The sequence below is a fragment of the Scyliorhinus canicula genome, chromosome 10 (assembly GCF_902713615.1).
Source record: "Scyliorhinus canicula chromosome 10, sScyCan1.1, whole genome shotgun sequence".
In the NCBI taxonomy this organism is placed as follows: Eukaryota; Metazoa; Chordata; class Chondrichthyes; order Carcharhiniformes; family Scyliorhinidae; genus Scyliorhinus; species Scyliorhinus canicula.
The window spans coordinates 191,635,486-191,662,895 of record NC_052155.1 but is presented as its reverse complement, the minus strand read 5'-3'; the positions used below and the strand labels follow the sequence as shown (position 1 = coordinate 191,662,895).

The 27,410-nt window shown below is 49.7% G+C and overlaps 1 protein-coding gene across 4 annotated transcripts; it reads left to right on the top strand.

The window, feature by feature from the left end:
* The first annotated feature begins 2,477 nt into the window (after positions 1–2,477).
* Positions 2,478–27,198, top strand: LOC119972878. Of its 4 annotated transcripts, none has more exons than XM_038810415.1 (6): positions 2,478–2,572; positions 8,539–8,775; positions 13,395–15,167; positions 21,756–21,851; positions 26,724–26,837; positions 27,061–27,198. In XM_038810415.1, exons 2-6 carry the CDS (start codon positions 8,550–8,552, stop codon positions 27,114–27,116), a joined length of 2,265 nt encoding a protein of 754 aa, XP_038666343.1. In that variant the 5' UTR covers positions 2,478–2,572; positions 8,539–8,549; the 3' UTR covers positions 27,117–27,198. The 4 variants fall into 4 exon arrangements, with proteins under 4 accessions (XP_038666343.1, XP_038666342.1, XP_038666341.1 ...); XM_038810414.1 differs by lacking the exon at positions 2,478–2,572 and adding an exon at positions 8,281–8,339; XM_038810413.1 differs by lacking the exon at positions 2,478–2,572 and adding an exon at positions 8,287–8,394.
* Positions 27,199–27,410: the final 212 nt, after the last annotated feature.

The following is a 27,410-nucleotide window of genomic DNA, read 5'->3' as shown; positions in this document are numbered from 1 at the left end:
CCCACCCTGCCCCATCACCCCACCCCCACCCCGCCCCCATCACCCCACCCCCACCCTGCCCCATCACCCCACCCCCACCCCGCCCCATCACCCCACCAACACCCCCACCCTGCCCCATCACCCCACCCCCACCCTGCCCCATCACCCCACCCCACCCCGCCCCATCACCCACACCCCCACCCTGCCCATCACCCCACCCCACCCTGCCCATCCACCCACCAACACCCCCACCCTGCCCCATCACCCCACCCCCACCCTGCCCCATCACCCCACCCCCACCCCGCCCCATCACCCCACCCACACACCCCCCACCCTGCCCCATCACCAAACCCCCACCCTGCCCCCTCACCCCACCCCCACCCTGCCCCCATCACCCCCACCCTGCCCCATCACCCCACCCCCACCCCTGCCCCATCACCCCACCCTGCCCCATCCCCCCACCCTGCCCCATCACCCCACCCTGCCCCATCACCCCCACCCTGCCCCCTCACCCCCACCCCCACCCTGCCCCATCACCCCACCCCCACCCTGCCCCATCACCCCCACCCTGCCCCATCACCCCACCCATCACCCCCACCCTGCCCCATCACCCCCACCCTGCCCCCATCACCCCCACCCTGCCCCATCACCCCACCCTGCCCCATCACCCCACCCATACCTCCACCCTATACCCGTAACCCCACCCACACCTCCAGCCTGACTCCATCACCCCATCCACACCCCCACCCTGACCCCATCACCCCACCCTGACCCCATCACCCCACCCACACCCCCACCCTGCCCCATCACCGAACCCCCACCCTGCCCCATCACCCCACCCCCACCCTGCCCCATCACCCCACCCACACCCCCACCCTGCCCCATCACCGAACCCCCACCCTGCCCCATCACCCCACCCCCACCCTGCCCCATCACCCCACCCACACCCCCACCCTGCCCCATCACCGAAACCCCACCCTGCCCCATCACCCCACCCCTGCCCCATCACCCCACCCCCACCCTGCCCCATCACCCCACCCTGCCCCATCACCCCACCCATACCTCCACCCTATACCCGTAACCCCACCCACACCTCCAGCCTGACTCCATCACCCCAACCACACCCCCACCCTGACCCCATCACCCCACCCTGACCCCACCCACACCCCCACCCCCACCCCCACCCTGCCCCCAACACCCCACCCACATCCCCACCCTGCCCCATCACCCCACCCACATCCCCACCCTGCCCCCTCACCCCACCCACATCCCCACCCTGCCCCCTCACCCCACCCACATCCCCACCCTGTCCCTCACCCCACCCACATCCCCACCCTGCCCCATCACCCCACCCCCATCCCCACCCTGCCCCCATCACCCCACCACCCCACCCTGCCCCATCACCCCACCCTGCCCCCATCACCCCACCACCCCACCCTGCCCCATCACCCCACCCTGCCCCATCACCCCACCCCACCCTGCCCCATCCATACCCCTACCCTATCCCCGTAACCCCATCCACACCTCCACCCTGTCCCCATAGCCCCACCCACACCTTCACCCTGTCCCCATAACCCCACCCACACCTCTGCCTTCACCCCATAACCCTACCCACACCTCCACCCTGTCCCCATAGCCCCACCCACACCTTCACCCTGTCCCCATAACCCCACCCACACCTCTGCCTTCACCCCATAACCCTACCCACACCTCCACCCTGTCCCCATAACCCCACCCACACCTCTGCCTTCACCCCATAACCCTACCCACACCTCCACCCTGTCCCCATAACCCCACCCCCATCTCCTCCCTGTCCCCATAACCCCACCCACACCTCCACCCTGTTCCCATAACCCCACCCACACCTCCACCCTGTCCCCATAACCCCACCCACACCTCTGCCTTCACCCCATAACCCTACCCACACCTCCACCCTGTCCCCATAACCCCACCCCCATCTCCTCCCTGTCCCCATAACCCCACCCACACCTCCACCCTGTTCCCATAACCCCACCCACACCTCCACCCTGTCCCCATAACCCCACCCACACCTCCACCCTGTCCCCATAACCCCACCCTATCCCCCATCACCCCACCCTATCCCCATCACCCCACCCTATCCCCATCACCCCACCCTATCCCCATCACCCCACCCTATCCCCATCACCCCACCCACACCTCCACCCTGTCCCCATAACCCCACCAACACCTCCACCCTGTCCCCATGACCCCACCCACCCACCCACCCACCCACACCTCCGCCCTCACCCCATAACCCCACCCACACCCCCACCCCGTAACTCAGTAACCCCACCCACACCTCCACCCTATCTCCGTAACCGCACCCACACCTCCACCCGTAACTCAGTAACCCCACCCACACCTCCACCCTATCTCCGTAACTCCACCCATACCTGCACCCTCTCCCCATAACCCCATAACATCTACCATGCAGGAGAGTAAAGTCTTAGGGTACACAATAGGGAACACAACCACCTACAAGATTCTTTTCAAGTCACATACCATTCAAGAAGTACTTCCTGAACTGTACTGTGGGTGTTACTCGAGCACACAGACTGCAGCGGTTCAAGAGGTAATGAGCTACTTCCTTCACAAGGGCAACTAGAATGAGGAATAAGTGCTTGAGAATTTCCCCCAAACCCCACTGACTTCAGTTTAGTAGGATTCTTGTACGGGCACTCATTTTAATTTTGCCTTGTTGGGATGTTCAGTCACCCTAACCTCACCTTGAAAATTTAGTTACTTAATACATGTTCAGATCCAGGTTGTAATAAGGCTTGGAACTGAGGCCTTATGTGCTGCAGAAACTATGAAACAGAAGGAAGCCATTTAGCCCATTATGTCCAGGCTCGCTGCTTAAGAGCCATCCAGCTTAATCCCACTTCCCGTAACAGCCTCCCCGAACAGGCGCCGGAATGTGGCGACTAGGGGCTTTTCACAGTAACTTCATTTGAAGCCGACTCGTGACAATAAGCGATTTTCATTTCATTTTTCACTTCCAGCTCATGGTCCACAGCCTTGTAGGTTGTGGCATTTTATCTCCCAATTATTTTTTAATTGCAAAGAAGGTTTGTTTCTTTACCATCCATTTAGCCAGTGAGTCCCAGACACCTGACAGCCCCTGAGTGAAAATGTAATCCTCAACTACCCGATAATTCTACTCCCAATTATTTTAAATCTATACTCACAATTATTGACCTTAGTGCTAAAGGAAATAGATCCTTCTTATCCCCTGTATCTGGGCCCGTAATATTTTTATACACCTCAATTAAATCTAGCTTCAGCTTCCCCAAAGAAAACAATTCCAGCCTATCCAATCTTTCCTCATAGATACAATCCTACGATCCTGGTAACATCCCCAAAAATCTCCTTGCGCCCACTTGGTGTGGTCCCATGTTTCCTGTAATGGAGTAACTACATGCAATATTCTAGCTGTGGCAGAACTTGTGTTTTAAACAGTTCGAGCATAACCCCCTGTTTTTATATTGGGCAGGGCTGGGTTTGCCGTTGTTCTTTCCGATGCCGGGTGCTCCATCCGGTTTCATTCCTTTTTTGTGTTTTCCTCGCAGTGGCTTGCTAGGGTACTTCAGAGGGGCATTTAAGAGTCAACCACATTGCTGTGGGTCTGGAGTCACATGTAGGCCAGACCAGGTAAGGATGACAGCAACGCAAGCGTGCTGATCCAGTCAAGAAAACCGTGCAGTGCTGGTCCGAGGCATCAGAAGATATCCTCCACGACTGCTTGGAGTCTGTGGACTGGTCCATATTCAAGGCCGCGGCAGCTAGCCTGGACGAGTACTCAACCTCCGTCACAGACTTCATCAGTAAGTGTGTCGAGGACTGCATACAAAGAAGACAAGATTGTGTTCCCCAATCGGAAACCCTGGCTTAACTGAAACGTTCACTCCCTGCTGAAGTCCCGGGCGGGGGTGTGCAAGTCTGACAACCCTGACCTAGAAAGGAAATCCAGGTACGACGAATGGAGGGCCACCAGGGACGCCAAAAGACAATACCGGATCAAACTAGATGCCCATGACACAAACCCATGACGTCTATGGCAGGGCCTACACGAGATCACAGGCTACAAAGCAAGGCCAGGCAGAATATCTGGGGCTGGAGCATTCCTCCCTGATGAACTGAATAAGTTCTATGCCCGCTTTGAACAAACAGCCAATACATCAGTGCCACCCGCCCCAACAGCCCTGGACACACCCATACCCACTATTACAGCCTCAGAGGTAATAGCTGCCTTCTTGAAAGTGAATCCCCGGAAAGCGACGGGCCCCGACGGAGTCCCTGGCTGAGCTCTCAGAGCCTGCGCAGGCCAACAGGCAAGTGTATTCGCAGATATCTTCACCGCTTCACTCCTCCGTTCTGAGGTCCCCACCTCCTTCAAGAAGGCCACCATAATACCAGTACCAAAAAAGAACAAGGTAGCCTGCCTCAACCTCTACTGAACGGTGGCCCTGACATCTGTTATCATGAAATGCTTCAAGTGGCTAGTGATGAGATGGATCAATGCCAGCCTCCCAGATGGTCTTGATACATTGCAGTTCACCTATCGCCGCAACCGATCCACAGCAAATGCTATCTCCCTGGCTCTACAATCAATACTCGAACACCTCGACAACAAGGACACTTACATCAGACTGCTGTTCATGGACTGCAGCTCTGCTTTCAACACCATTATCCCGACAAGACTAATAACCAAACTCTACAATCTTGGACTTGACCCCTCCCAGTGCAGCTAGATCCATGACTTCCTCACCAACAGACCGCGATCTGTCAGGATAGGTAACAGCACCTCCTCCACAATAGTCCTCAACACCGGAGCCTCGCAAGGATGTGTGCTCAGTCCTCTACTGTACTCCCTATACACACATGACTGTGTGGCATATTTAACACCAATTCGATCTATATGTTTGCGGATGATACGACTGTGGTGGGTCGTTTCTCAAACAAGACGAATCAGAATACAGAAGGGAGATAGATCACTTGGCTGCATGGTGTACCGAAAACAACCTCTCTCTAAATGTCTGCAAAACCAAGGAACTGATCCTCAACTTCAGGGAGCGTAGCATGACACACACTCCCGTCTGCATCAATGGCTCCGAAGTGGCGAGCGTTGATAGCTTTAGGTTCCTTGGGGGTCACCATCACCAACAGTCTGTCCTGGTCCACTCACGTTGATGCAACAGTCAAGAAAGCCCAACAATGTCTCTACTTCCTATGGAAGCTAAAGAAATTTGACATGTCTGCATCGACTCTCACAAACTTCTGTAGATGTGCCATAGAGAGCATCCTACCCGGCTGCATCACAGCCTGGTATGGCAACTGCTCAGCCCAACATCACAAGAAACTGCAGAGTGTAGCAAACTCAGCCCAACGCATCACACAAGCTTGGCACCCTCCCATTTATTCTGTATACACCTCTTGCTGCCTCAGGAAGGCAGACAGCATTGTCAGAGACCCTTCACTCCCAGGCAATGCCCTCTTCAGGCAGAAGATACAGAAGTCTGAAGACCCGCACATCCAGACATAGGAACAGCTTCTTCCCCACAGCTACTAGACTCCTCAACTACTCTCCCTCAGAGTGATCAGTTCCCTGTAAGAACACCATTCACTATGCCCTATGCTGCTCTTGCTGATAGTAAGAACCATTCACCTGAGGGAGGAGCAGTGCTCTGAAAGCTAGTGATTTGAAACAAACCTGTTGGACTTTAACCTGGTGTTGTAAGACTTCTTACTGTGCTCACCCCAGTCCAACGCCAGCATCTCCACATCATGGCTCTTGCTCATTTATTTGCTTTGTTTGGCCCTTGTTCTGTGCTGTAACCAATCACTATTTGTTGATGTACTTTGTCAATTCTTCTTTTTGCCTACTGTGCACGTACTGTGTATGTTCCCTTGGGCTGCAGAAAAATACTTTTCACTGTACTTCGGTACTTCGGTGAGAATAAATCAATCAATGGACATTAGTGATCCACTGCACTACCTTCATCAGCCCTTCTTGCCACTTCCTCAAAGAATTTGATCATATTTGTTTTGTGAGGGCCACGAAGAATCCAGCACGAGTTGAAGGATAGAAAGAAATAACATTTATTTACAATAATGCCGCCGCCGCAGCAGCAGCTTTATTTATGCAGGGAAGCTGCTAATGATTTCTCCGCCCCCTCATTGGGGAAGCTCATACTCCCAACGGATTGTGGGATTGCCATTAGTTCCCAGCCAGTGGCAAGCAGGCAGGTTATAACAATTTGTGAGGCAAGAACTTTCCCTGACTAGTCCATGCCTTTCTATGTGACAGTTAATCCTATCTCTCAGGATTGATTCTACTAATTTGCCCACCACTGATGTAAGACTGACTGGCCTATGATTGCTTGCCATTTCCTTTAATCCTTTTTAAACAATGGAACTAGGTTTGCATTTCTAGCCCTCTGGTACCTTTGATGTGTCTAGCGAGGATTGGAAAATCATCCTCAGAGCACCTCCTATCTCCTCCCTAACCTCCTTCAGTAGCCTCAGAAACAACAATATCCAATATTTTGAATCTTTCAGCATCAAATGTTTAAACAGTTGGCAGAGAAGGCCTTTTATTCACTTTGATAAAAGCAAAGTACTGCAGATGCTGGAACTTGAAACAAAAACAGAAAATATTAGACAACCTCAGAAGGTCTGACATCATCTGCAGAGAGACAAAAAGATATAGTTTTGACAAAGAGTCATCCAGACTGGAAACATCAGCTCCTTTCTCTCTCCACAGATGCTGTCAGGAGACAATCTCCTGCTGAGATTGTCCAGTATTTTCTGTTTTTGTTTTATTCACATTATTGGTCGCATTCAAGAATGGTGGTGCCTGACCTCAGCAGCTTACTTGAGGTGGTTATTTCCAGGGTTTTTCCCCCACGCTCAGCTTCTGGGATTCTTTCAGCGGCAGATAGTGGGGAGGGAGGTACCCAAACCTTCCAATAAACTCTTCTTCTGTCATATATTTTTCTGTTGAAAGAGTATAGATCAGAAGCATTAGACCACACCGTTCCTTTCTCCTCAGATGCTTCCTGATTTGCTAAATGCTTCTTTGTATTTTATGTTTCCAGATTTCCAGTATCTGCGACATTTTTCCGTTCACTGGGTTCAACCAAGGACGTTCAACTTCCTTCAAACCGCAATTATCACTCGGTTAAGCCTTAATAGCAATTTCTCGGCTGATATTAACATCCACTTTCTTCCTCAGCAATTTGGGTTGTCTGAAGAACATCACAAGTTCGGAATTCTTGTGCTGAACTGGAGCCAAAATATTATTTTCTTCAATTTATGGAGCAGTGAACAATTAAACCCCCCACTCTACTGCACACCGTTGATAATCAATGAAGGAGATATATTTATTGTGTTCCCTAACTTTCCCTCATATTGACATCAGGTATATTTCATGTTCAAAATAATACGTTTTTCGTGTTATTTTCATCAGAGATCAGGCGGATAATTGCAATGCCACAAACAGAAAATCAGGGTCGGGATTTGGCAGTTTTATCAAAATTGAGTTTTGCAAATTCGAAGTTCGGCAACTCAAAGCGTTTGAGCTAAAGTTGCACCTTAGACGTGAATGAAAGCCAAACTGAGGGTTTGAAGATATTTTAGTTTATTAACAACTCCATAATACAAAAGAACGCATCTGAAGACAAAACAATCAGCAATAGCGAAAAACATCCAGAATACACCAAAAACAGACCCTAAAACAGTCTGCACCAAAAACAGACCCTAAAATATTCTCCACCATAAACAGATCCTAAGACATTCTCCACCATAAACAGATCCTAAGACATTCTCCACCATAAACAGACCCTAAAACAGTCTGCACCAAAAACAGACCCTAAAATATTCTCCACCATAAACAGATCCTAAGACATTCTCCACCATAAACAGACCCTAAAACAGTCTGCACCAAAAACGGACACCAGCGAGTGAAGCAGAAAACAAGGACAGCTGCTGTCAAGTCAGCACTGAAGGTGATGTAAACATCACAGTGTGTTTAATGATCCCTATTTTGATTTAATCACCATTGTTAAACTTTGATCACAAGGAATTTCAAGTGCCCACGAGGAATGTTTTAATCTCATAAATGTTGAATATTTTTGACCAATACATTTTTCCTGCTGTGGCAGGTATTACAAAATTTGCCAAACCCCAGTCGGTGTGAAATTAGCGGCTCATTCTGAGTGGCTGGCCGTTTGTGTTTAATTGATAAATGGATGGTTAGTGGGGGAGTTGGGAGAGCAGACAGCTGGTTTCACTAAGGGTGTAGCGTCAATGTAAAGAGTCGGCTGATGGAAAGTTTCAAAGTTAATGTTTCTTTATTTTCCGGCTTTTGGGTTAAATAGGGATTTTGTAGTTTAGGTAGGAAACCTCTTGCGAGACGATTTCAAATCTTTTTTTAAAAGGGTAGATGACTGCCTGGAGTCAAAGTAATTTAAAGTGGGCAAGGTGATGGGTTTGTGCGGGAGTTTTGCGAGTTTTGTAAATGTTGTGTTTGTTTTGCAGTTGGAGCTCCGATGAATCTGCCACCGATACCAGCCAGCTGTATTTTTAACTTTCTTTGCTTGTTGCCAATCGCAATGAATTCTTCAGCAGCCGGGCACCGGGCAGAAGATGGTCACGCACATAATCACAACAGGCCTTTCTTTTTCCAACCAATGCCATCACCACATATGTTTACACCTCCTGTACCCCACTTCATGCACCCTCCTGCCTTCCATCCGTACTTCTACCCGACAGTAGGTAAGCGGCGATGCCATTCTCCAGTCAGTGGCTGCGTCTGGGTAGCATCTGGTTGATGGACTTCTACTTGTTTGTAGGTCGCATGGTTTGAATCTTTAACTCTTGTTGCTGATAACTCTTCTCTTGTTAGTGATGGTCCTGTGCGCCCGGATTAACTCCTGACATTAATTGGGGGAGCTGCTGGCCTGGGGAATCCCTGCTCGGGGGGGGGGGGGGGGGGGGGAGAAGGTGATGGCCTGGGGAATCCCTGCTCGGGGGGGGGGGGGGGGGGGGAGAAGGTGATGGCCTGGGGAATCCCGGTTCCGGGGGGAGGGGGAGAAGGTGATGGCCTGGGGAATACCTGCTGGGGGGGGGGGGGAGAGAAGGTGATGGCCTGGGGAATCCCTGCTGGGGGGGGGAGGGGGGGGGGAGAAGGTGATGGCCTGGGGAATCCCTGTTCGGGGGGGGGGGGAGAAGGTGATGGCCTGGGGAATCCCTGTTCGGGGGGGGGGGGGGGAGAAGGTGATGGCCTGGGGAATACCTGCTGGGGGGGGGGGGGGGGGAGAGAAGGTGATGGCCTGGGGAATCCCTGCTGGGGGGGGGGGGGGGGGGGGAGAAGGTGATGGCCTGGGGAATCCCTGTTCGGGGGGGGGGAGAAGGTGATGGCCTGGGGAATCCCTGTTCGGGGGGGGGGGAGAAGGTGATGGCCTGGGGAATCCCTGTTCGGGGGGGGGGGGGAGAAGGTGATGGCCTGGGGAATACCTGCTTGGGGGGGGGGGGAGAAGGTGATGGCCTGGGGAATCCCTGCTCCAGGAAAGGGGGGGGGGGGAGGGGAGAAGGTGATGGCCTGGGGAATCCCTGCTCCAGGAAAGGGGGGGGGAGATGATGGCGTGGGGAATCCCTGCTCCAGGTGGGGGGGGAGGGGGTAGGTGCTGGTCTGGGGAATCCCTGCTCCGGGGGGGGGGGGGAAGGAGGAGGAGGTGCTGGCCTTGAGAATCCCTGCTCCAGGAGGGGGGGGGGGGGGTAGGTGCTGGTTGGGAAATCCCTGCTCTGGCGGGGGGGGGGGGGGGGGGGAGGGAAAGGAGGAGGAGGTGCTGGCCTGGGAAACCCTGCTCCAGGAGAGAGATGGGGGGTGGAGGAGGTGCTGGCCTTGAGAATCCCTGCCCCAGGAGGAGGGGGGAGGTGATGGCCTGGGGAATCCCTGCTCCAGGAAGGAGGTGGGGAGGAGGTGCTGGCTTGGGGAATCCCTGCTCCCAGGGGGGAGGGGGGGGGGTGCTGGCCTGGAAATCCTTGCTCCAGGAAGGGGGGGGGGTGCTGGCCTGGGGAAACCCTGCTCGGGGGGGGGGGGGGGGGGTGATGGCCTGGGGAATCCCTGCTCCAGGAAAGGAGGGGGGGGAGGTGCTGGTCTGGGGAATCCCTGCTCCAGGAGGGGGGAGGGGGGGGGGGGAGATGCTGGTCTGGGGAATCCCTGCTCCAGGAGGGAGGGGGGGGGGGAGGTGCTGGTCTGGGGAATCCCTGCTCCAGGTGGGGGGGGGAGGTGCTGGTCTGGGGAATCCCTGCTCCGGGGGGGGGGGGGAGGAGGAGGAGGTGCTGGCCTGGGAAACCCTGCTCCAGGAGAGAGGTGGGGGGAGGAGGAGGTGCTGGCCTTGAGAATCCCTGCTCCAGGAGGGGGGGGGGGGGGGGGGGAGGTGCTGGTCTGGGGAATCCCTGCTCCCAGGGGGGAGGGGGGGGTGCTGGTCTGGGGAATCCCTGCTCCAGGAGGGGGGGAGGGGGGGGTGGTGGCCTGGGGAAACCCTGCTCCCGGGGGGGGGGGGGTGATGGCCTGGGGAATCCCTGCTCCAGGAGGGGAGGGGGGTGCTGGTCTGGGGAATCCCTGCTCCAGGTTGGGGGGGGGGGGTAGGTGCTGGTCTGGGGAATCCCTGCTCCAGGAGGGGAGGGGGGGGGGTGCTGGTCTGGGGAATCCCTGCTCCAGGTTTGGGGGGGGGGGGGGTGGTAGGTGCTGGTTGGGGAATCCCTGCTCCGGCGGGGGGGGGAAGGGAGGAGGAGGAGGTGCTGGCCTGGGAAACCCTGCTCCAGGAGAGAGATGGGGGGTGGAGGAGGTGCTGGCCTTGAGAATCCCTGCTCCAGGAGGTTGGGGGGAGGTGATGGCTTGGGGAATCCCTGCTCCAGGAGGGAGGTGGGGAGGAGGTGCTGGCTTGGGGAATCCCTGCTCCCAGGGGGGGAGGGGGGGGGGTGGCCTGGAAATCCCTGCTCCAGGAGGGAGGGGAGGAGAGGTAAAGATGGAGATAGATCGTTTTTTGAAGAATAAAGGGATTAAGGGTTATGGTGTTCGGGATGGGAAGTGGAGCTGAGTCCACAAAAGATCAGCCATGGTCTCAGTGAATTGTGGAGCAGGCTCGAGGGGCCAGATGGCCTACTCCAGCTCCTAGTTCTTATGTTCTTATGAATCCCTGCTCCAGGAGGGAGGTGGGGGGGGGGGGCGATGCTGGCCTGGGGAATCCCTGCTCCTGGGGGGGGGGGGGGGGTGTGAGGTGCTGGCCTGGGGAATCACTGCTCCAGGAGGGGAGGTGTGGAGGGGGGGGGGGAAGAGAGGTGCTGACTTGGGGAATCCCTGCTCCAGGGGGGCGGAGAAGGTGATGGCCTGGGGAATCCCTGTTCCAGAAGGGAGGTGGGTGGGGGAGGTGCTGACCTGGGGAATCCATGCTCCAGGAGGAGGGGTGGGGCGGTGCTGGCTTGGGGAATCCCTGCTCCAGGAGGGAGGGGGGGGTGCTGGCTTGGGGAATCTCTGCCCCGGGGGGGGGGGGGGGGGGGGAGGTGCTGGCCTGGGGAATCCCTGCTCCAGGAGGGATGGGGAGGTGATGGCTTGGGGAATCCCTGTTCCAGGAGAGGAGGAGGAGGGAGGGAGGGGGGGGGGGGGGGAGAAGGAGAGAGGTGCTGGCCTGGGGAATCCCTGCTCGCCTGGGGCTAGGGTCTGGCAGATGGAATACAATGTTGACAAATGTGAGGTTATCCATTTTGGTAGGAATAACAGCAAACGGGATTATTATTTAAATGATAAAATATTAAAGCATGCCGCTGTGCAGAGAGACTTGGGTGTGCTCGTGCATGAGTCACAGAAGGTTGGTTTACAGGTGATTAAGAAGGCAAATGGAATTTTGTCTTTCATTGCTAGAGGGATGGAGTTTAAGACTAGGGAAGCTATGTTGCAATTGTATAAGGTGTTAGTGAGGCCACACCAAGAGTATTGTGTTCAGTTTTGGTCTCCTTACTTGAGAAAGGACATACTGGCACTGGAGGGTGTGCAGAGGAGATTCACTAGGTTAATCCCAGACCTGAAGGGGTTGGATTATGAGGAGAGGTTGAGTAGACTGGGACTGTACTCGTTGGAATTTAGAAGGATGAGGGGGGATCTTATAGAAACATTTAAAATTATGAAGGGAATAGATAGGATAGATGTGGGCAGGTTGTTTCCACTGGCGGGTGACAGTAGAACTAGGGGACATAGCCTCAAAATAAGGGGAAGTAGATTTAGGACTGAGTTTAGGGGGAACTTCTTCACCCAAAGGGTTGTGAATCTATGGAATTCCTTGCCCAGTGAAGCAGTTGAGGCTCCTTCATTAAATGTTTTTAAGATAAAGAGAGATAGTTTTTTGAAGAATAAAGGGATTAAGGATTATGGTGTTCGGATCGGAAAGTGGAGCTGAGTCCACAAAAGATCAGCCATGATCTCATTGAATGGTGGAGCCGGCTCGAGGGGCCAGATGGCCTACTCCTGCTCCTAGTTCTTATGAATCCCTGCTCCAGGAGGGAGGTGGGGGGGAGGTGCTGGCTTGGGGAATCTCTGCTCCCAGGGGGGAGGTTCTGGCCTGGGGAATTCCTGCTCTAGGAGGGGGGGGGTGGTGGAGGTGCTGGCCTGGGGAATCCCTGCTCGGGGGGGGGGGGGGCGGGGGGTGCTTGTCTGGGGAACCCTGCTCGGGGGGGGGGGGGGGGGGAGGTGCTGGCCTGGGGAATCCCTGCTCGGGGGGGGGGGGGTGCTGGCCTGGGGAAACCCTGCTCGAGGGGGGGGGGGGGGGAATAGGTGCTGGCCTGGGGAATCCCTGCTCGGGGGGGGGGGGGGATAGGTGCTGGCCTGGGGAATCCCTGCTCTGGGGGGGGGGGGTGCTGGCCTGGGGAATCCCTGCTCGGGGGGGGGGGGGATAGGTGCTGGCCTGGGGAATCTCTGCTCGAGGGGGGGGGGGAGAGAATAGGTGCTGGCCTGGGGAATCCCTGCTCCGGGAAAGTCCCGCTGCTCGGGGTGAGTTTAATTTTGAAATCTGTTTTCCTTTAGCAAAGCGGACAATATGTAAATCTGGCAAAGGGCGATTGTCCTGCAAAATCTATGCTTGTGGAAAAACCTCTAATCTGAAACCTTTCCAATTTATTGTGCGAATCTACTGCAGTCTGAATGTTTCCTGCCCCCAATATGACCGTTTTGAGCTGGAGGAAACTATGGTCTGGACTGACCTCGTCAGTCCGCCAACTCTTTAGTCGATTATAAAGTAAAACTGTTAAAACAATTTGAAAGGGATATTGTGGTCATGGGAGCCACTACATTTTGTTTAAATGCCTTTTTGACGTGTGGCTGTCTTTCTTTCTATTAGAAATTGGTGGCGGTTTATATTATCCTATGTGTCCCATGCCATATCCAAGGAACTATGGCCCACAATCACCAATAAACCACACCAACTATAGAAGACCTTTTTTTAATTCCCCCCTGGTCGCTCGCCCGACGTTCTATCATTCTGCACGATTCCGACACTACCCCTTTCGCAAAAATGTCACTCATACGGAAGTACAGACAGACATGGAGACCAATTCGGATCGATCGAAAGGGGCAGATATGACCGAAACGGTGCCGTGTAAACGCCAAACTGCGGAGAAAAGAGTGCCAAAGTCTTCAGGTATTGAAACTAGTTCGGTAAGTGCGACTGTTCTTGCTCAAGAAAGAGTTTCTCACCAGGGAATTCGAGGTGAACCAGACGAGACTGAAGATGGCAGCGCCGCACTGGCAGCTAAAAGTGGCAAGGCTGCTGGCTATTCATTCCAGAAGGAAAAAATCCGGATCGAGTGTAGTGAAGGAGCCCCTTCCATAAATGTGTGGCGGTCCTTTGAAGCCACTGTTCCTCTATATAATCCTGCCCCCAACACAGCCGAGGATAGGATTCAGTGCGAAGTGTGGTCAGTCAGTGCCTGTGAGGGTGCAGTTCCTTTCTATGGGCCCTTTGATGCGGATAAAGTGAATCCTGGCACTGCACAGTTTCCCATTCCTGGTCCTGCACAGATGTTGCTGAATTCCAAGTGTTCAGAAAAGACTCCGGAATTTCAAACCCCGCCGGGTGAGGGGCAAACCTCGCCCAGTAAAACTGAGAACCTCAAACTTCCAACAACTCCATTCCTCCATGAAGCGTCCCGGCAAAGGAGCTCGAGTGAGATTGTTCATCCCAGTGGGATTGGAGCGGATGGGAGCAGGAGGCAGGGGAATGGACACATTGCAGAGAGGCGCAAGGTTTCAGAGTATGAAATGTCCAAGAGTGATGATTCTCTGGAGTCTGTGGAAGAATATGTTCCCTCTGCCAATGTGCTGGTTTGGTTACAGAGCCAGGCGCGAGGTTACCGCTGGAAAAACGGTCTTCCCCAACCCATCCCGGATGGAGCAGGAATCCTCAATGGCTCCTTTGAAGAAATCTCTCCCAAAGACGAGGAATCGTCCTTTGATTTCTTCGACGCGATGCCAGCGAGGAAGCAAGTGTCCTACAGCCACCTGATGTGCGATTCTGCCGCGCCGCCCGCCCGCCGCTCCGACGCGCCGCCCGCTACTCGCCTGGGCAGCAGGAAGGAAAATCGCGCTGTTTCTGATAAATTTTGCAGCGCCTGTCAAAAACCAACCAAATCAAAGAGCGAGAAATCCGTCTGTAAAACCCATTCGGCCCACCGGGAGCATCCCAGGAAATCTCAGCTAATTGGGAATTGTGTGGGCGGCGGGCGGCGCAAATGCCGCAAAATCTCCCCAGAATCGAGCAACTCCAACACCAACCACAAAACTGGCCCTTCCTCCGATTCGGAGCCGCTTTCCCGGGATCAGGATAGGAATTCCAGGGCCGGTGTCCCGGGAAAAGTCCAAGCGCCTGGATTTTCCCGCAAGAAAATACTTCCCAGACCAGCCAAAAGCTCCACTTTGCAGCTGGCCAATCGCTCACAAGACAAACGCAGAGGGAAGAGGACATTGGACCCGACTAAACAGCCAGTTCACCAGAGAGAGCAAAATGGGGCGGGAACAGAGTGCCCGGAGCGCCAGAAACCGGGGCTAACCGCAAACCCAGAACGAAAACGTAAAGAGGGAAAGAGACGGAAATGTCCACGGGAGGCTTTGAACGGTAAGATTCAGGCCGCCTTGTGCTGCTTCGGATAGGACCTGGATAACTGGCTGAGGAAATGACCTTCCACATGTGGGCGTCCCTGGTTGGGTCAGTATTTGTTGCCCATCTCTAATTGCCATTGAGAAGGGGAGGGGGGGGGGGGAAGACCCAGAGGTGTTCCAGGATTTTGACCCAGGGACAGTGATGGGGTGATTAAGTCAGGGTGGTGAGTGACTTGGAGGGGAACCTCCAGTTGGTGGGGTTCCCAGGTATCTGCTGCACTTGTCCCTAGATGGTAGAGGTTGTGGGTTTGGAAGGTGCTGCCTAAGGAGCCTTGGTGAATTACTGCAGTGCATCTTGTGGATGGTGCAAATGGCTGTTACTGTGCCTCAGTGGAGGGGACTGAATGATTGTGGAAGGGGGAGCAACCAAGTTGAGCATTTTGTCCTGGATGAGGTTGAGTTTCTTGTATTGTTGTAGACACGCTTTGGGGAATCAGACGAGTTACTTGTCACAGGATTTCCAGCCTCTGACCTGCTCTTGTAGCCACAGTATTTGTGACTAATCCAGTTCTGTATCTAGTCAATGGTAACTGCCAGGGTGTTAGTGGGGAATTCTGTGATGGTAATGGCAATGGTGATTCTCTTATTGGCGATTGTCATTGTGCCTGGCACTTGCCAGGCCTTGCTATATTCACTGCTTCAGTGTCTGAGGATTTGCAATTGTGCAATATCAAAAAGTACAGCACAAGAACAGGCCCTTCGGCCCTCCAAGTCTGTGCCGACCATGCGGCCCATCTGAACTGAAATCTTCTACACTTCTGGTGTCCGTATCCCTCTTACGGGAGGTGGTGGTGGTGTAATGGTATTGTCACTGGGCCAGTAACCCAGAGACTCCGGGTAATGCTCTCAGGATGTGGGTTCAAATCCCACCAAGGCAGAAGGTGTAATTTTAACTCAATAAAAATCTGGAATTAGAGACTTAATAACCATGAAACAGAAAAACCCGTCTGGTTCACTAATGTCCTTTAAGGCAGCACGGTAGCATTGTGGATAGCACAATCGCTTCACGGGTCCCAGGTTCGATTCTGGCTTGGGTCACTGTCTGTGCGGAGTCTGCACATCCTCCCCATGTGTGCGTGGGTTTCCTCCGGGTGCTCCGGTTTCCTCCCACAGTCCAAAGATGTGCAAGTTAGGTGGATTGGACATGATAAATTGCCCTTAGTGTTCAAAATTGCCCTTAGTGTTGGGTGGGGTTACTGGGTTATGGGGATAGGGTAGAGGTGTTAACCTTGGGTAGGGTGCTCTTTCCAGGAGCCGGTGCAGACTCGATGGGCCGAATGGCCTCCTTCTGCACTGCAAATTCTATGATTATTCCCATCCTATTCATGTATTTGTCAAGATGCCCCTTAACGTCACTATCGTCCCTGCTTCCGCCACCACCTCCGGCAGCGAGTTCCAGGCACGCACTACCCTCTGTTTTTTTTAAACTTGCCTCGTACATCTCCTCTGTGTACCTTGCCCCTCACACCTTAAACATATGCCCCCTCGTAATTGACCCCTCTACCCTGGGGAAAAAGCCTCTGACTATCCACTCTGTCCATGCCTCATAGTTTTGTAGACCTCTAAATTATTTTTTTAAAAAGCCAACCTGCAAGTGTGGTAATAGGGAAGGCAAATAGATGTGGCCTTCCCATTTGAAGAGAATGGAGTGCAGAGTAGGGAAACCTTGATAAAACTATACAAAACACTAGCTTGACCACACATGGAATACTGTGAGCAGTTTGGTCCTCTTTTATCTAAGGAAATATATCCTGGCATTTGAGGCAGTCCAGGAAATGTTCCCGAGGTTGATCCCTGATAGAGGGATTTTCTTATGAGGAGAGGTTGGGTTGTATTCTATGGAGTTTAGTAGAATGAGGTGTGACCTTATTGAGACAAAATTGATTCTTGGGGTTTGACTGGGTCGATGCCGAGTGGTTGTTTCCTCTTGAGGGAGTCTAGGACCAGAGGGCAGAATCTCAGTTAAGGGGTCAAACATTTAAGACCAATGAGGAGAAATTTCTTCTCCTAGAAGGTAGTGAATCTGTGGAATTTTTAAATCAAAGTTGTAGAGGCTAGGTGGTCAACTCTGTTCAAGGTTGAGATAAACAGATGTTTAATTGGGTTGGGGGATTAAGTTGAGAATTATCGTATCGGATCAGCCATAATTGCATTTAATGGCAGAGAAGACTTGACGAGCTGAATGGCCTACTTCTGCTCAGATGTCTTGTGGTTAGGCTAGGACACTATCCTGACAAACTCCTGCAGTGATGTCTGACACTGAGGTGATTGACCTCCTTCAAGAAGTTGCTCCATGTCAGTCATACCTTGCAGCTCCTTCTTAAACATAGAACTATAGAAAGTTAGAGCAGAGGCCATTCTGTTCTCCTCTATCTCAGTAATGCACTCCCACACTCCCCATACTCCTGATGCCTCAATCCATCCACATTCTTAAATATAGTCACTGACTTAGCCTCCATGGTCTTCTGTGGTGGAGAACTCCACAGGTTCACCACCATGAATAAAGAAGTTTCTCATCTCAGTCCTGAATTGACATCTCTAATCTGCACTGTAACCTTTTGTTCTAGACCCCTGGCCAGAGGAAGACCCATCCTGCATCTAGCTGTGTCAGAATTTTATACTTTTCAAATTAGATCCCCTCTCGTCCTTCTAAATTTGAGTGAATACCTCGGCCAGGTGACCTAATCTTTCCTCTAAACATTCCTGCCATAACTTTCACTACACTTCATCTATTGTATTCTCCCTAAGGCATGTGTATCCTTTCTTTGATGAGGAGACTAAAGCTGCCCATTACTATAAGTGTGGCTCCTGTGCTCCAGTCCTGTTGCAATGAAGGTCAACACACCATTTGCCTTCCCAACTGTTTGCTGTACCTTTTATGCTTGCTTTCAGTGACTGTCCCTTTTCTGCATGTCAACATATCCCAATCTATCACCATTTAAATAATACTCTGCCATTCTGTTTCTCTGTCTGAAGTGGATAACTTCACACCTGCCACTGCAGTCCCTTGGTCACCAGTCTGGGTTTACTATGCAATATTTTTTAATGAAGGCCTTGGTGGAGTTGCAGATAGCGAGGAGGACTGTCAGAGAATACAACAAAATATAGATAGATAGATTGGAGAGTTGGGCAGAGAAATGGCAGATGGAGTTCAATCCAGGCAAATGCGAGGTGATGTATTTTGGAAGATCAAATTCAAGAGCGGACTATATGGTCAATGGAAGGATCTTGGGGAAAATTGATGTACAGAGAGATCTGGGAGTTCAGGTCCATTGTACCCTGAAGGTGGCAACGCAGGTTGATAGAGTGGTCAAGAAGGCATACAGCATGCTTGCCTTCATCGGACGGGGTATTGAGTACAAGAGTTGGCAGGTCATGTTACAGTTGTATAGGACTTTGGTTCGGCCACATTTGGAATACTGCGTGCACTTCTGGTCGCCACATTACCAGAAGGATGTGGATGCCTTGGAGAGGGTGCAGAGGAGGTTCACCAGGATGTTGCCTGGTATGGAGGGTGCTAGCTATGAAGAAAGGTTTGAGTAGATTAGGATTGTTTTCGTTGGAAAGACTGAGGTTGAGGGGGGACCTGATTGAGGTCTACAAAATTATGAGAGGTATGGACAGGGTGGATAGCAACAGGCTTTTTTCAAGTGTGGGGGTGTCAATTACAAGGGGTCATGATTTCAAGGTGAGAGGGGGAAGGTTTAGATAAAGGATCTGGATCGGCGCAGGCTGGGAGGGCCGAAGGGCCTGTTCCTGTGCTGTAATTTTCTTTGTTCTTTGTTCACAGAATCCCTACAGCGTAGGAAATTGGGCCCTTTGAGTCTGCACCAACCCTCTGAAAGAGCACCCTACCTAAACCCCCCCCCCCCCCTCCGCTCCATAACTGCACCTAACCTACACATCCTTGGACTGGGAGAAAACCAGAGCACTGAGGCAGCAGTGCTAACCACTGTGCTCCTGGCACTGTGAAGCAACAGTACTAACCTGTGCTTTATGTAAATCAAAATTTTGCATCAAGTGCTAACGACTATCTACCATCTATTTCCGAATTCACTAAGGTTGAATTGTGACCTTTCCTTTTGGGAATAGTGTTCATTGAATTTTCTAATTTTCTGAATAAGGATTCCACTGTCTCCTACCATTGACTTATCTCCCTTTTCTTTAATATAGGGGCTCAGACAGCTCATGTGAAACCTTGTGATATTATCCTCTTTTCTAATGAATTGTTATATAGTAACACTCTCTCTAACCTCTTTTAAACATGCATAGATGTCATCATTCAAAGTGTTTTATCCTAATGTTTGACTTGTTTATCATATCCCACGTTCTATTTTTCTATCTTGTACCCTGCTACCTTTATCTGTGTTTAAGGTAAATAGAGGCAAAGTAACTATCTGTTATTGTCATTTCACTGGAGGTTAATTTGCATAGACTTGTGGTCCTCTGTCCTGATTCTCTTTGTCTGTGAATACTTCATCATTTTATCTTTGATAAAATTATGCCTTTCTAACCTCTGCCCATTCCTTTTTACATTGACATCTATTCACTATGCATGGTGTGCCGCTATTGATTAGCTTCCCCTATTTAAAGAGATATTTTTTGAACTTTGCACTGATTGCTGATTTTCAAAAGGAAATTCCGGCTACTGTACCTTCTGTAGTAAAATTCTCATTCCTTCAAAATAGATGTTTTCTTTTAGAACACAACTTTTCTTTGTAAACTTGGCCAATTCACTTACCCTGCACATGTTGTGGGGGTGAGACCCAGGCAGATACGGGGAGAATGTGCAAACTCCACGCTGACAGTGAGCCGGGATCGAACCGGGTCATCAGCGTTGAGGCAGCAGTGCTAACCACCGTGCCACCCATTTGGGCTTTTTCAATTTATTATTTTATCTCTTTGGATTTATAATTTGACTTGCTTTGGGAAGTTTTTGGAATCTTGGACAATTCCATCTTTTTAAATGTTGAATTTTGCCTTGAATGAGTTAAATAAAGTAGAATTTGTATATAATGGCACGGTGGTGACGCTGAGGACCCAGGTTCGATCCCAGCCCGGGACACTTCTCCCCATGTCTTCATGGGTCTTACCCCCAAAACCCAGAAGATGTGCAGGGTAGGTGGAATTGCTCCTTTATTGGAATGAAAAAATTGGGTACTCTAAATTCACAAAAAAAAAGAATTTGTTTATAACAATGGGTGGATAGTCTGGGATGCACTAAAATGAACATCTGAACCCAGCCCATCTTATTGTATTTCGGATGTTTTGTTCCTCTAGATTAGAAGCTGGTTATAAATCAACAATTCCTCCCAATGCCTAAAAAGTAATGGGAAATAATTCCACAGGGCTTGGTTGTTGGGACCTTTATTGTTTGTGTTATATATCAACCATTTGGATGTGAACGTGGGGAGCATAATTGGGAAATTTGCAAATGACACCAAGTTGTGGAGGATGGCTATAATCTCTAACGATATACATGGATTGGTGGAGTGAGCGATAAAGTGGCAGATGGAAATTAGCACCAGTGTGAGGTTATGCATTTAGGGAGTCAAACAGTTATTGGGAATATACCAAGGGGTAGATGACGTGAGAGATCTTAGTGTACAAGTGCATGGATTCCTAAAGACCACATAAGGGATGCTCTCCTTCATTGGCAGAGGTATAGAATATGAAAGTAAGGATATAATGTTGAAATTTTCTAAAGCACTGGTGAGGCCACAACTGGAATATTGTAAGCAGTTCTGGTCACCACATTACAGGAAGGATGTAATTGCTCTGAAGAGAATGCAGAGGAGGTTTGCTAGATAATTGCTAGGGCTAGAAAAGTGTGGCTACGAGGAGAGATTGGGTAGATAATTTTCCTTGGAACAAAGAAGGCTGAGGGACGACTTACTTGAGGAGTACAAAATTGAGTGGAAGAGATGGGGTGGACAGGATAACATTGTTTCCCTTGGGGAATTTTAGAACCAGGGGTCATAGATTCAAGATAAGTGGCAGAAGGTGTAATAATAAAGATTACTATTAGTGTCACAAGTAGGCTGACATTAAAACTGCAATGAAGTTGCTGTGAAAAGCCCCAGTCGCCACATTCCAGTGCCTGTTCGGGTACATGGGGAATTTTGAATATCCAATTCGCTAACCAGCATATCTTTCGGGACATGTGGGAGGAAACCGGAGCACCCGGAGGAAACCCACACAGACACGGGAGAATGTGCAGACTCTGCACACTGACGCAAGCCTGGAATTGAACTCTGGTCCCTGATGCTGTGATGCTATTGTGTCACCCATGTGCAGAGGGGACATGAGGACGGACCTTCTTGTGCAGAGGGTAGTGGCAGTCTGGAGTATATTGCCTGAGTTGGGGTGGAGGCAGAGACCCTAAACTTCTTCAAAAAGTACCTGGGCCTGTACCTTGCTCTAAGCTACAGGGCTATGGACTGGATGCAGGAAGGTGGGGTTGGAAAGGGCACCTGGGTGTCCTATGGCTGGCATGGACAAGGTGACTATGATTCTATGATTCTGTCTCTTGTTTTTGGTAAAGTGCAAAATGAAAGTGAAGAATCTGTGGATGAATACTGGAATAAAGTAGGTGCAAAGCCCAAGTCGGCCACTCCATCACATGGTGATGCAGAACATGGTAAGAATATGCTCACATTTTAATACAAATTAAATGTATGCATTAGATGAACATTCATCAACAGGTTTTGAGTTAGTTCTACACTGCTCATTATTCAACAGTTGAAACAAAAAAATTAAGCAGCACTTGGGCAATGCGGTAGCATAGTGGTTAGCACAATTGCTTCACAGCTCCAGGGTCCCAGGTTTGATTCCCGGCTTGGGTCACTGCCTGTGCGGAGTCTACACGTTCTCCCCGTGTCTGCGTTGGTCTCCTCCAGGTACTCTGATTTCCTCCCACAGCCCAAAGATGTGCAGATTAGGTGGATGGCCATGTTAAATTGCACTTTGTGTTGGGTGGGATTACTGGGTTATGGGGAGAGGGTGGAGGTGTGGGCCTGGGTAGGGTGCTCTTTCCAAGAGCCGGTGCAGACTCGATGGGCCGAATGGCCTCCCTCTGCACTGTAAATTCTGAGTGCATGAAACACCAAAGCATAAAAGGTCGCAGACAAGTGCTGGAAAATGGGATTAGAAAAGATAAGTGCTTCTAATTTTAATCTTTATTGTCACAAGTAGACTTGCATTAACACTGCAATGAAGTTACTGTGAAAATCCCCTAGTCGCCACATTCCAGCGCCTGTTCGGGTACACAGGGAGAATTCAGAATGTCCAATTCACCTAACAGCACGTCTTTTGGGTCTTGTGGGAGGAAACGGAGCACCCGGAGGAAACCCACGCAGACACTGGGAGAGCATGCAGACTCCGCACAAACAGTGACCCAAGCAGGTAATCTAACCTGGGTCCCTGGTGCTGTGAAGCAACAGTGCTAACCACTGGCAAGTGACATGATGGCTGAAGGCTGTAAAGCTCTCTGACTCTATTCCTGAACATAACTCGATCTGTTCTCGGTTAGAACTTTAAACATGCAGTGCCGATTTAGAGCTGCGCTAGCAACAGGAAAGAACATTTGGAATATATTGTAGACTTTATGCACCTGAGTGGTATGCAAGCATACATGTTATCCATTCATTGGATGTGGGCATTGCTGGTTATGCCAGCATTTATTGCACTGCAGTCTGTGGAATCCATACACCCACAGTGCTGTTGGGTAAAGTTCAGGATTTGACCCACTTAACTGCACACTGCTCTCTGACCACCTGTGGTGTATATAGCACTGAGCAATATTGAAAATTATATGGGTCAAAAGTGTTGTGCCAGTAAGATGGTGCTTAACCCTGATTTTTAGCTGGCAATTGATCATGATCTGAAATTGCCTGGTGGTGCAGGTTCTGCTCAAAGTAGCTGGTTTCAGAATAGCTCCAGAGCGTGTACTGGGATTTAGTAGAGAGTGAACTTTGGTCAGTTGTATATCTCTTGGTGAGATTATTCACCACATGGGCAGCAATAGTTTTCCCCAAACTTTATATATTTTAAAAGCCTCTTTGCTGTTCCAAGTTCTTGGCTAATCTTCAATGTTGGCTTCTCTTACCATCCTCCTGCTTGATTCCCTTGGGAGTAAAATAAAAACATGATCTCGGCCCTGAATACTTTTTTAAGGTGTCTACAACTATCTAGGGTTCTTATAAAAAAAAAAAACCCAAAAACAAACAAACCTAGATTCATAACCCTCTGGGTGAAGACCTTGCTCCTTATCGGTCCTAAATGTCTGACATATGTCCTTTAGTTCCAGCCAAAAATATCCAGCACTAAACCCTGTTGAGCTCTTCCTATCTTTTTCAAGGAGATCTATTGTCATAACTGTGGACAGTATTTCATATGCATTAGGAACCGGCCACTTGACTCCTCAAACCTATTTCCCTATTAAATAGGATCATGGCTAATCTGATAGTGGAGTTGAGGTTGCATGTTACATTGTCAGCCCCCTTAACCCTACTTCGCAAGAATGTATCTACTTCCACTGCTACTTGAGGAAGTGTTTCATGACTTGCATTTTACAGATGGTGGTTCCTTCCCTTGATTTTTTTTTTGTTGACTGTACCTATTCTGTGCATTCTGAAATATCCCTTCAAATGTCTGCCACTGCACCTCTTGTGCCCTCCTAATTATCCTTTATTTAAGTTTAAAATTATTGTCTTAGACTAATTCAATCATATAGATTGCTGCTACGGAGGGGCGCTTCATGCCTGCTGCTCTCTAGTGTAAGAAACTATCCTGAAAACACTCTACAAATTCCTTGTGGAGGCTATCTTTGTCCATCAGATGTTTCTAGTCCTGTAGATTCAGATCCTCCATGATTATAAGAACATAAGAACTCTGAGTAGGCCATCTGGCCCCTCGGGCCTGCTCCTCCATTCAATGAGATCATGGCTGATCTTTTGTGGACTCAGCTCCACATTCCAGCCCGAACACCATAACCCTTAATCCCTTTATTCTTCAAAAAACTATCTCTCTTTACCTTAAAAACATTTAATGAAGGAGCCTAAACTGCTTCACTGGGCAAGGAATTCCATAGATTCACAACCCTTTGGGTGAAGAAGTTCCTCCTAAACTCAGTCCTAAATCTACTTCCCCTTATTTTGAGGCTATGCCCTCTAGTTCTGCTTTCACCCGCCAGTGGAAATAACCTGCCCGCATCTATCCTATCTATTCCTTTCATAATTTTAAATGTTTCTATAAGATTCCCCCCCCCCCCCCCCCCCTCTTCCTTCTAAATTCCAACGAGTACAGTCCCAGTCTACTCCACCTCTCCTCATAATCCAACCCCTTCAGCCCTGGGATTAACCTAGTGAATCTCCTCTGCACACCCTCCAGTGCCAGTATGTCCTTTCTCAAGTAAGGAGACCAAACCTGAACACACTACTCCAGCAGGTGTGGCCTCACTAACACCTTATACAATTGCAACATAGTCTTAAACTCCATCCCTCTAGCAATGAAGGACAAAATTCCATTTGCCGCCACCTGTAAACCAACTTTCTGTGACTCATGCACTAGCACACCCAGGTCACTCTGCACAGCGGCATGCTTTAATATTTTATCGTTTAAAAAATAATCCCGTTTACTGTTATTCCTACCAAAATGGATAACCTCACATTTGTCAACATTGTATTCCATCTGCCAGACCCTAGCCCATTCACTTAACCTATCCAAATCCCTCTGCAGACTTCCAGTATCCTCTGCACTTTTTGCTTTACCACTCTTCTTAGTGTCATCTGCAAACTTGGACACATTGCCCTTGGTCCCCAACTCCAAATCATCTATGTCAATTGTGGGCCCAACAAGGATCCCTGAGGGACACCACTAGCTACTGATTGCCAACCAGAGAAACACCCATTAATCCCCACTCTTTGCTTTCTATTAATTAACCAATCCTCTATCCATGCTTCGACTTTACCCTGAATGCCATGCATCTTTATCTCATGCAGCAACCTTTTGTGTGGCACCTTGTCAAAGGCTTTCTGGAAATCCAGATATACCACATCCATTGGCTCCCCGTTATCTACTGCACTGGTAATGTCCTCAAAATTCCACTAAATTAGTTAGGCACGACCTGCACTTTACGAACCCATGCTACGTCTGCCCAATGGGACAATTTCTATCCAGATACCTCGCTATTTCTTCCTTGATGATAGATTCCAGCATATTCCCTACTACCGAAGTTAAGCTCACTGGCCTATAATTTCCTGCTCTCTGCCTACCTCCTTTTTTAACAGTGGTGTCACGTTTACTAATTTCCAATCCACTGGGACCACCCCAGAGTCAAGTGAATTTTGGTAAATCATCATTAGTGCATCTGCAATTTCCCTAGCCATCTCTTTTAGCACTCTGGGATGCATTCCATCAGGGCCAGGAGACTTGTCTACCTTTAGCCCCATTTGCTTGCCCATCACTGCCTCCTTAGTGATAACAATCCTCACATGTCATAGCCTCATTTCTGTCAGTCGCTGGCATGTTATTTGTGTCTTCCACTGTGAAGACCGACCCAAAAACCTGTTCAGTTCCTCAGCCATTTCCTCATCTCCCATTATTAAAACTCCCTTCTCATCATCTAAAGGACCAATATTTACCTTAGCCACTCTTTTTTTTGTTTTATATATTTGTAAAAACTTTTACTGTCTGTTTTTATATTCTGAGCAAGTTTACTCTCTTACTCTATCTTACTCTTCTTTATAGCTTTTTTAGTAGCTTTCTTTTGCCCCCTAAAGATTTCCCAGTCCTCTAGTCTCCCACCAATCTTGGCTACTTTATATGCTTTTTCCTTCAATTTGATACACTCTCTTATTTCCTTAGATATCCACGGTCGATTTTCCCTCTTTCTACCGTCCTTCCTTTTTGTTGGTATAAACCTTTGCTGAGCACTGAGTTTCTTTCTTTTATACCTTATCCTACCATGTGGTTATGATTGTGGGTGTGATGAGGCCCCATTAGTGTCTTTTCTCATATCTATTCAAACTGCTTCTACATCCTGGTTACACACCACCCCTCTCTATTGTGCTAATCACTAATTAGCAGAGCTGACAACATCTTTTTCTAGTTTCCTGTCACGGAATCCTAGAACCTCTAGGTGCAGAAGGAGGCCATTAGGCCCATTTGACAAGTACACTGGACCTAGGTCCAGTCCCCTGTCCTATCCCCGTAACCTAGACTATGGGAGGAACCGGAGCACCCGGAGGAAACCCATACAGACACTGGGAGAACATGCAGACTCTGCACAGATGAGGCCAGAGATGTGAAGGTTAGCTGGATTGGCCATGCTAAATTGTCTGTAAGTGTGAAAATATTAGATGGGCTTATAGGATTATGGAGATGGGATGGAGGGAGTGGGTGTGGGTGCTTTTTCACCGGGCCGGTGCAGAATTGATGGGCTGAATGTCAACCTTCTACACTGTAGGGATTCTACAGTAGGATGTTTAAACATTCTTTCTTTTTTATATAGAGAAAAAGCAACAGAAAGTCAAAGCCATCTGTAAACCAGCCCCTCTTAAGAGAAGCACACAGGAGTTTAATGAAATGGAGACTTGGGATTCATCCTGTTTGCATGGATTTCAAGGTGATAATTTTCTTAAATGTATTTTCTTAAAATATCTATGCTCATTATGTGATGAAAGTAATTGCCAAGTGAGGATCCACAATAATTGTACCTGAGCTTGAAAGAAATTTTTCTTGGAGACTTTGCAAATAACCTTGTTCCAATGGTCAACTTTTGCATTCTGAAAAAGGCAAGATTTTGACAGACCACCTGTAAAATCTGAACTGTTTTCCTTCTATTCTAGGAAATGCACTGAGAAGAGGAAGGGCTAAAAAGATGTTAAAACATTCATGTATTTGATACACCTGAACAATCAGTTTAAGTGCCTGCACAATGGAATGATTTAAACACTGGTTGAAGAGAATAAATTAGTGAAAATGCAGTGAGTGGTGTCCTTTTGTTTTTGATTAATTTCAAAATGGAGATGAATTTTTTTTGTGTCAAATCACATGTATCCATTCTGTAACCAGGAGGTTTTGTAGACGTGACTGGTATTTCAACCACATTATTAATAATGGTTTTTGGATATGTATCTGTTTTCAAACTGAAACTAATGATTGCCAAGTTTTCAGTAATGTTATTGACCTTAAACAG

Excerpts from the sequence above, each read along its gene's own strand:
- LOC119972878 (XM_038810415.1), top strand. The coding sequence starts at position 8,550 with ATGAATCTGCCACCGATACCAGCCAGCTGTATTTTTAACTTTCTTTGC. Across the intron at positions 15,168-21,755 it reads TCCACGGGAGGCTTTGAACG|TGCAAAATGAAAGTGAAGAA; the intron begins GTAAGATTCAGG and ends TTTTTGGTAAAG. Across the intron at positions 21,852-26,723 it reads ACATGGTGATGCAGAACATG|AGAAAAAGCAACAGAAAGTC; the intron begins GTAAGAATATGC and ends TTTTTTATATAG.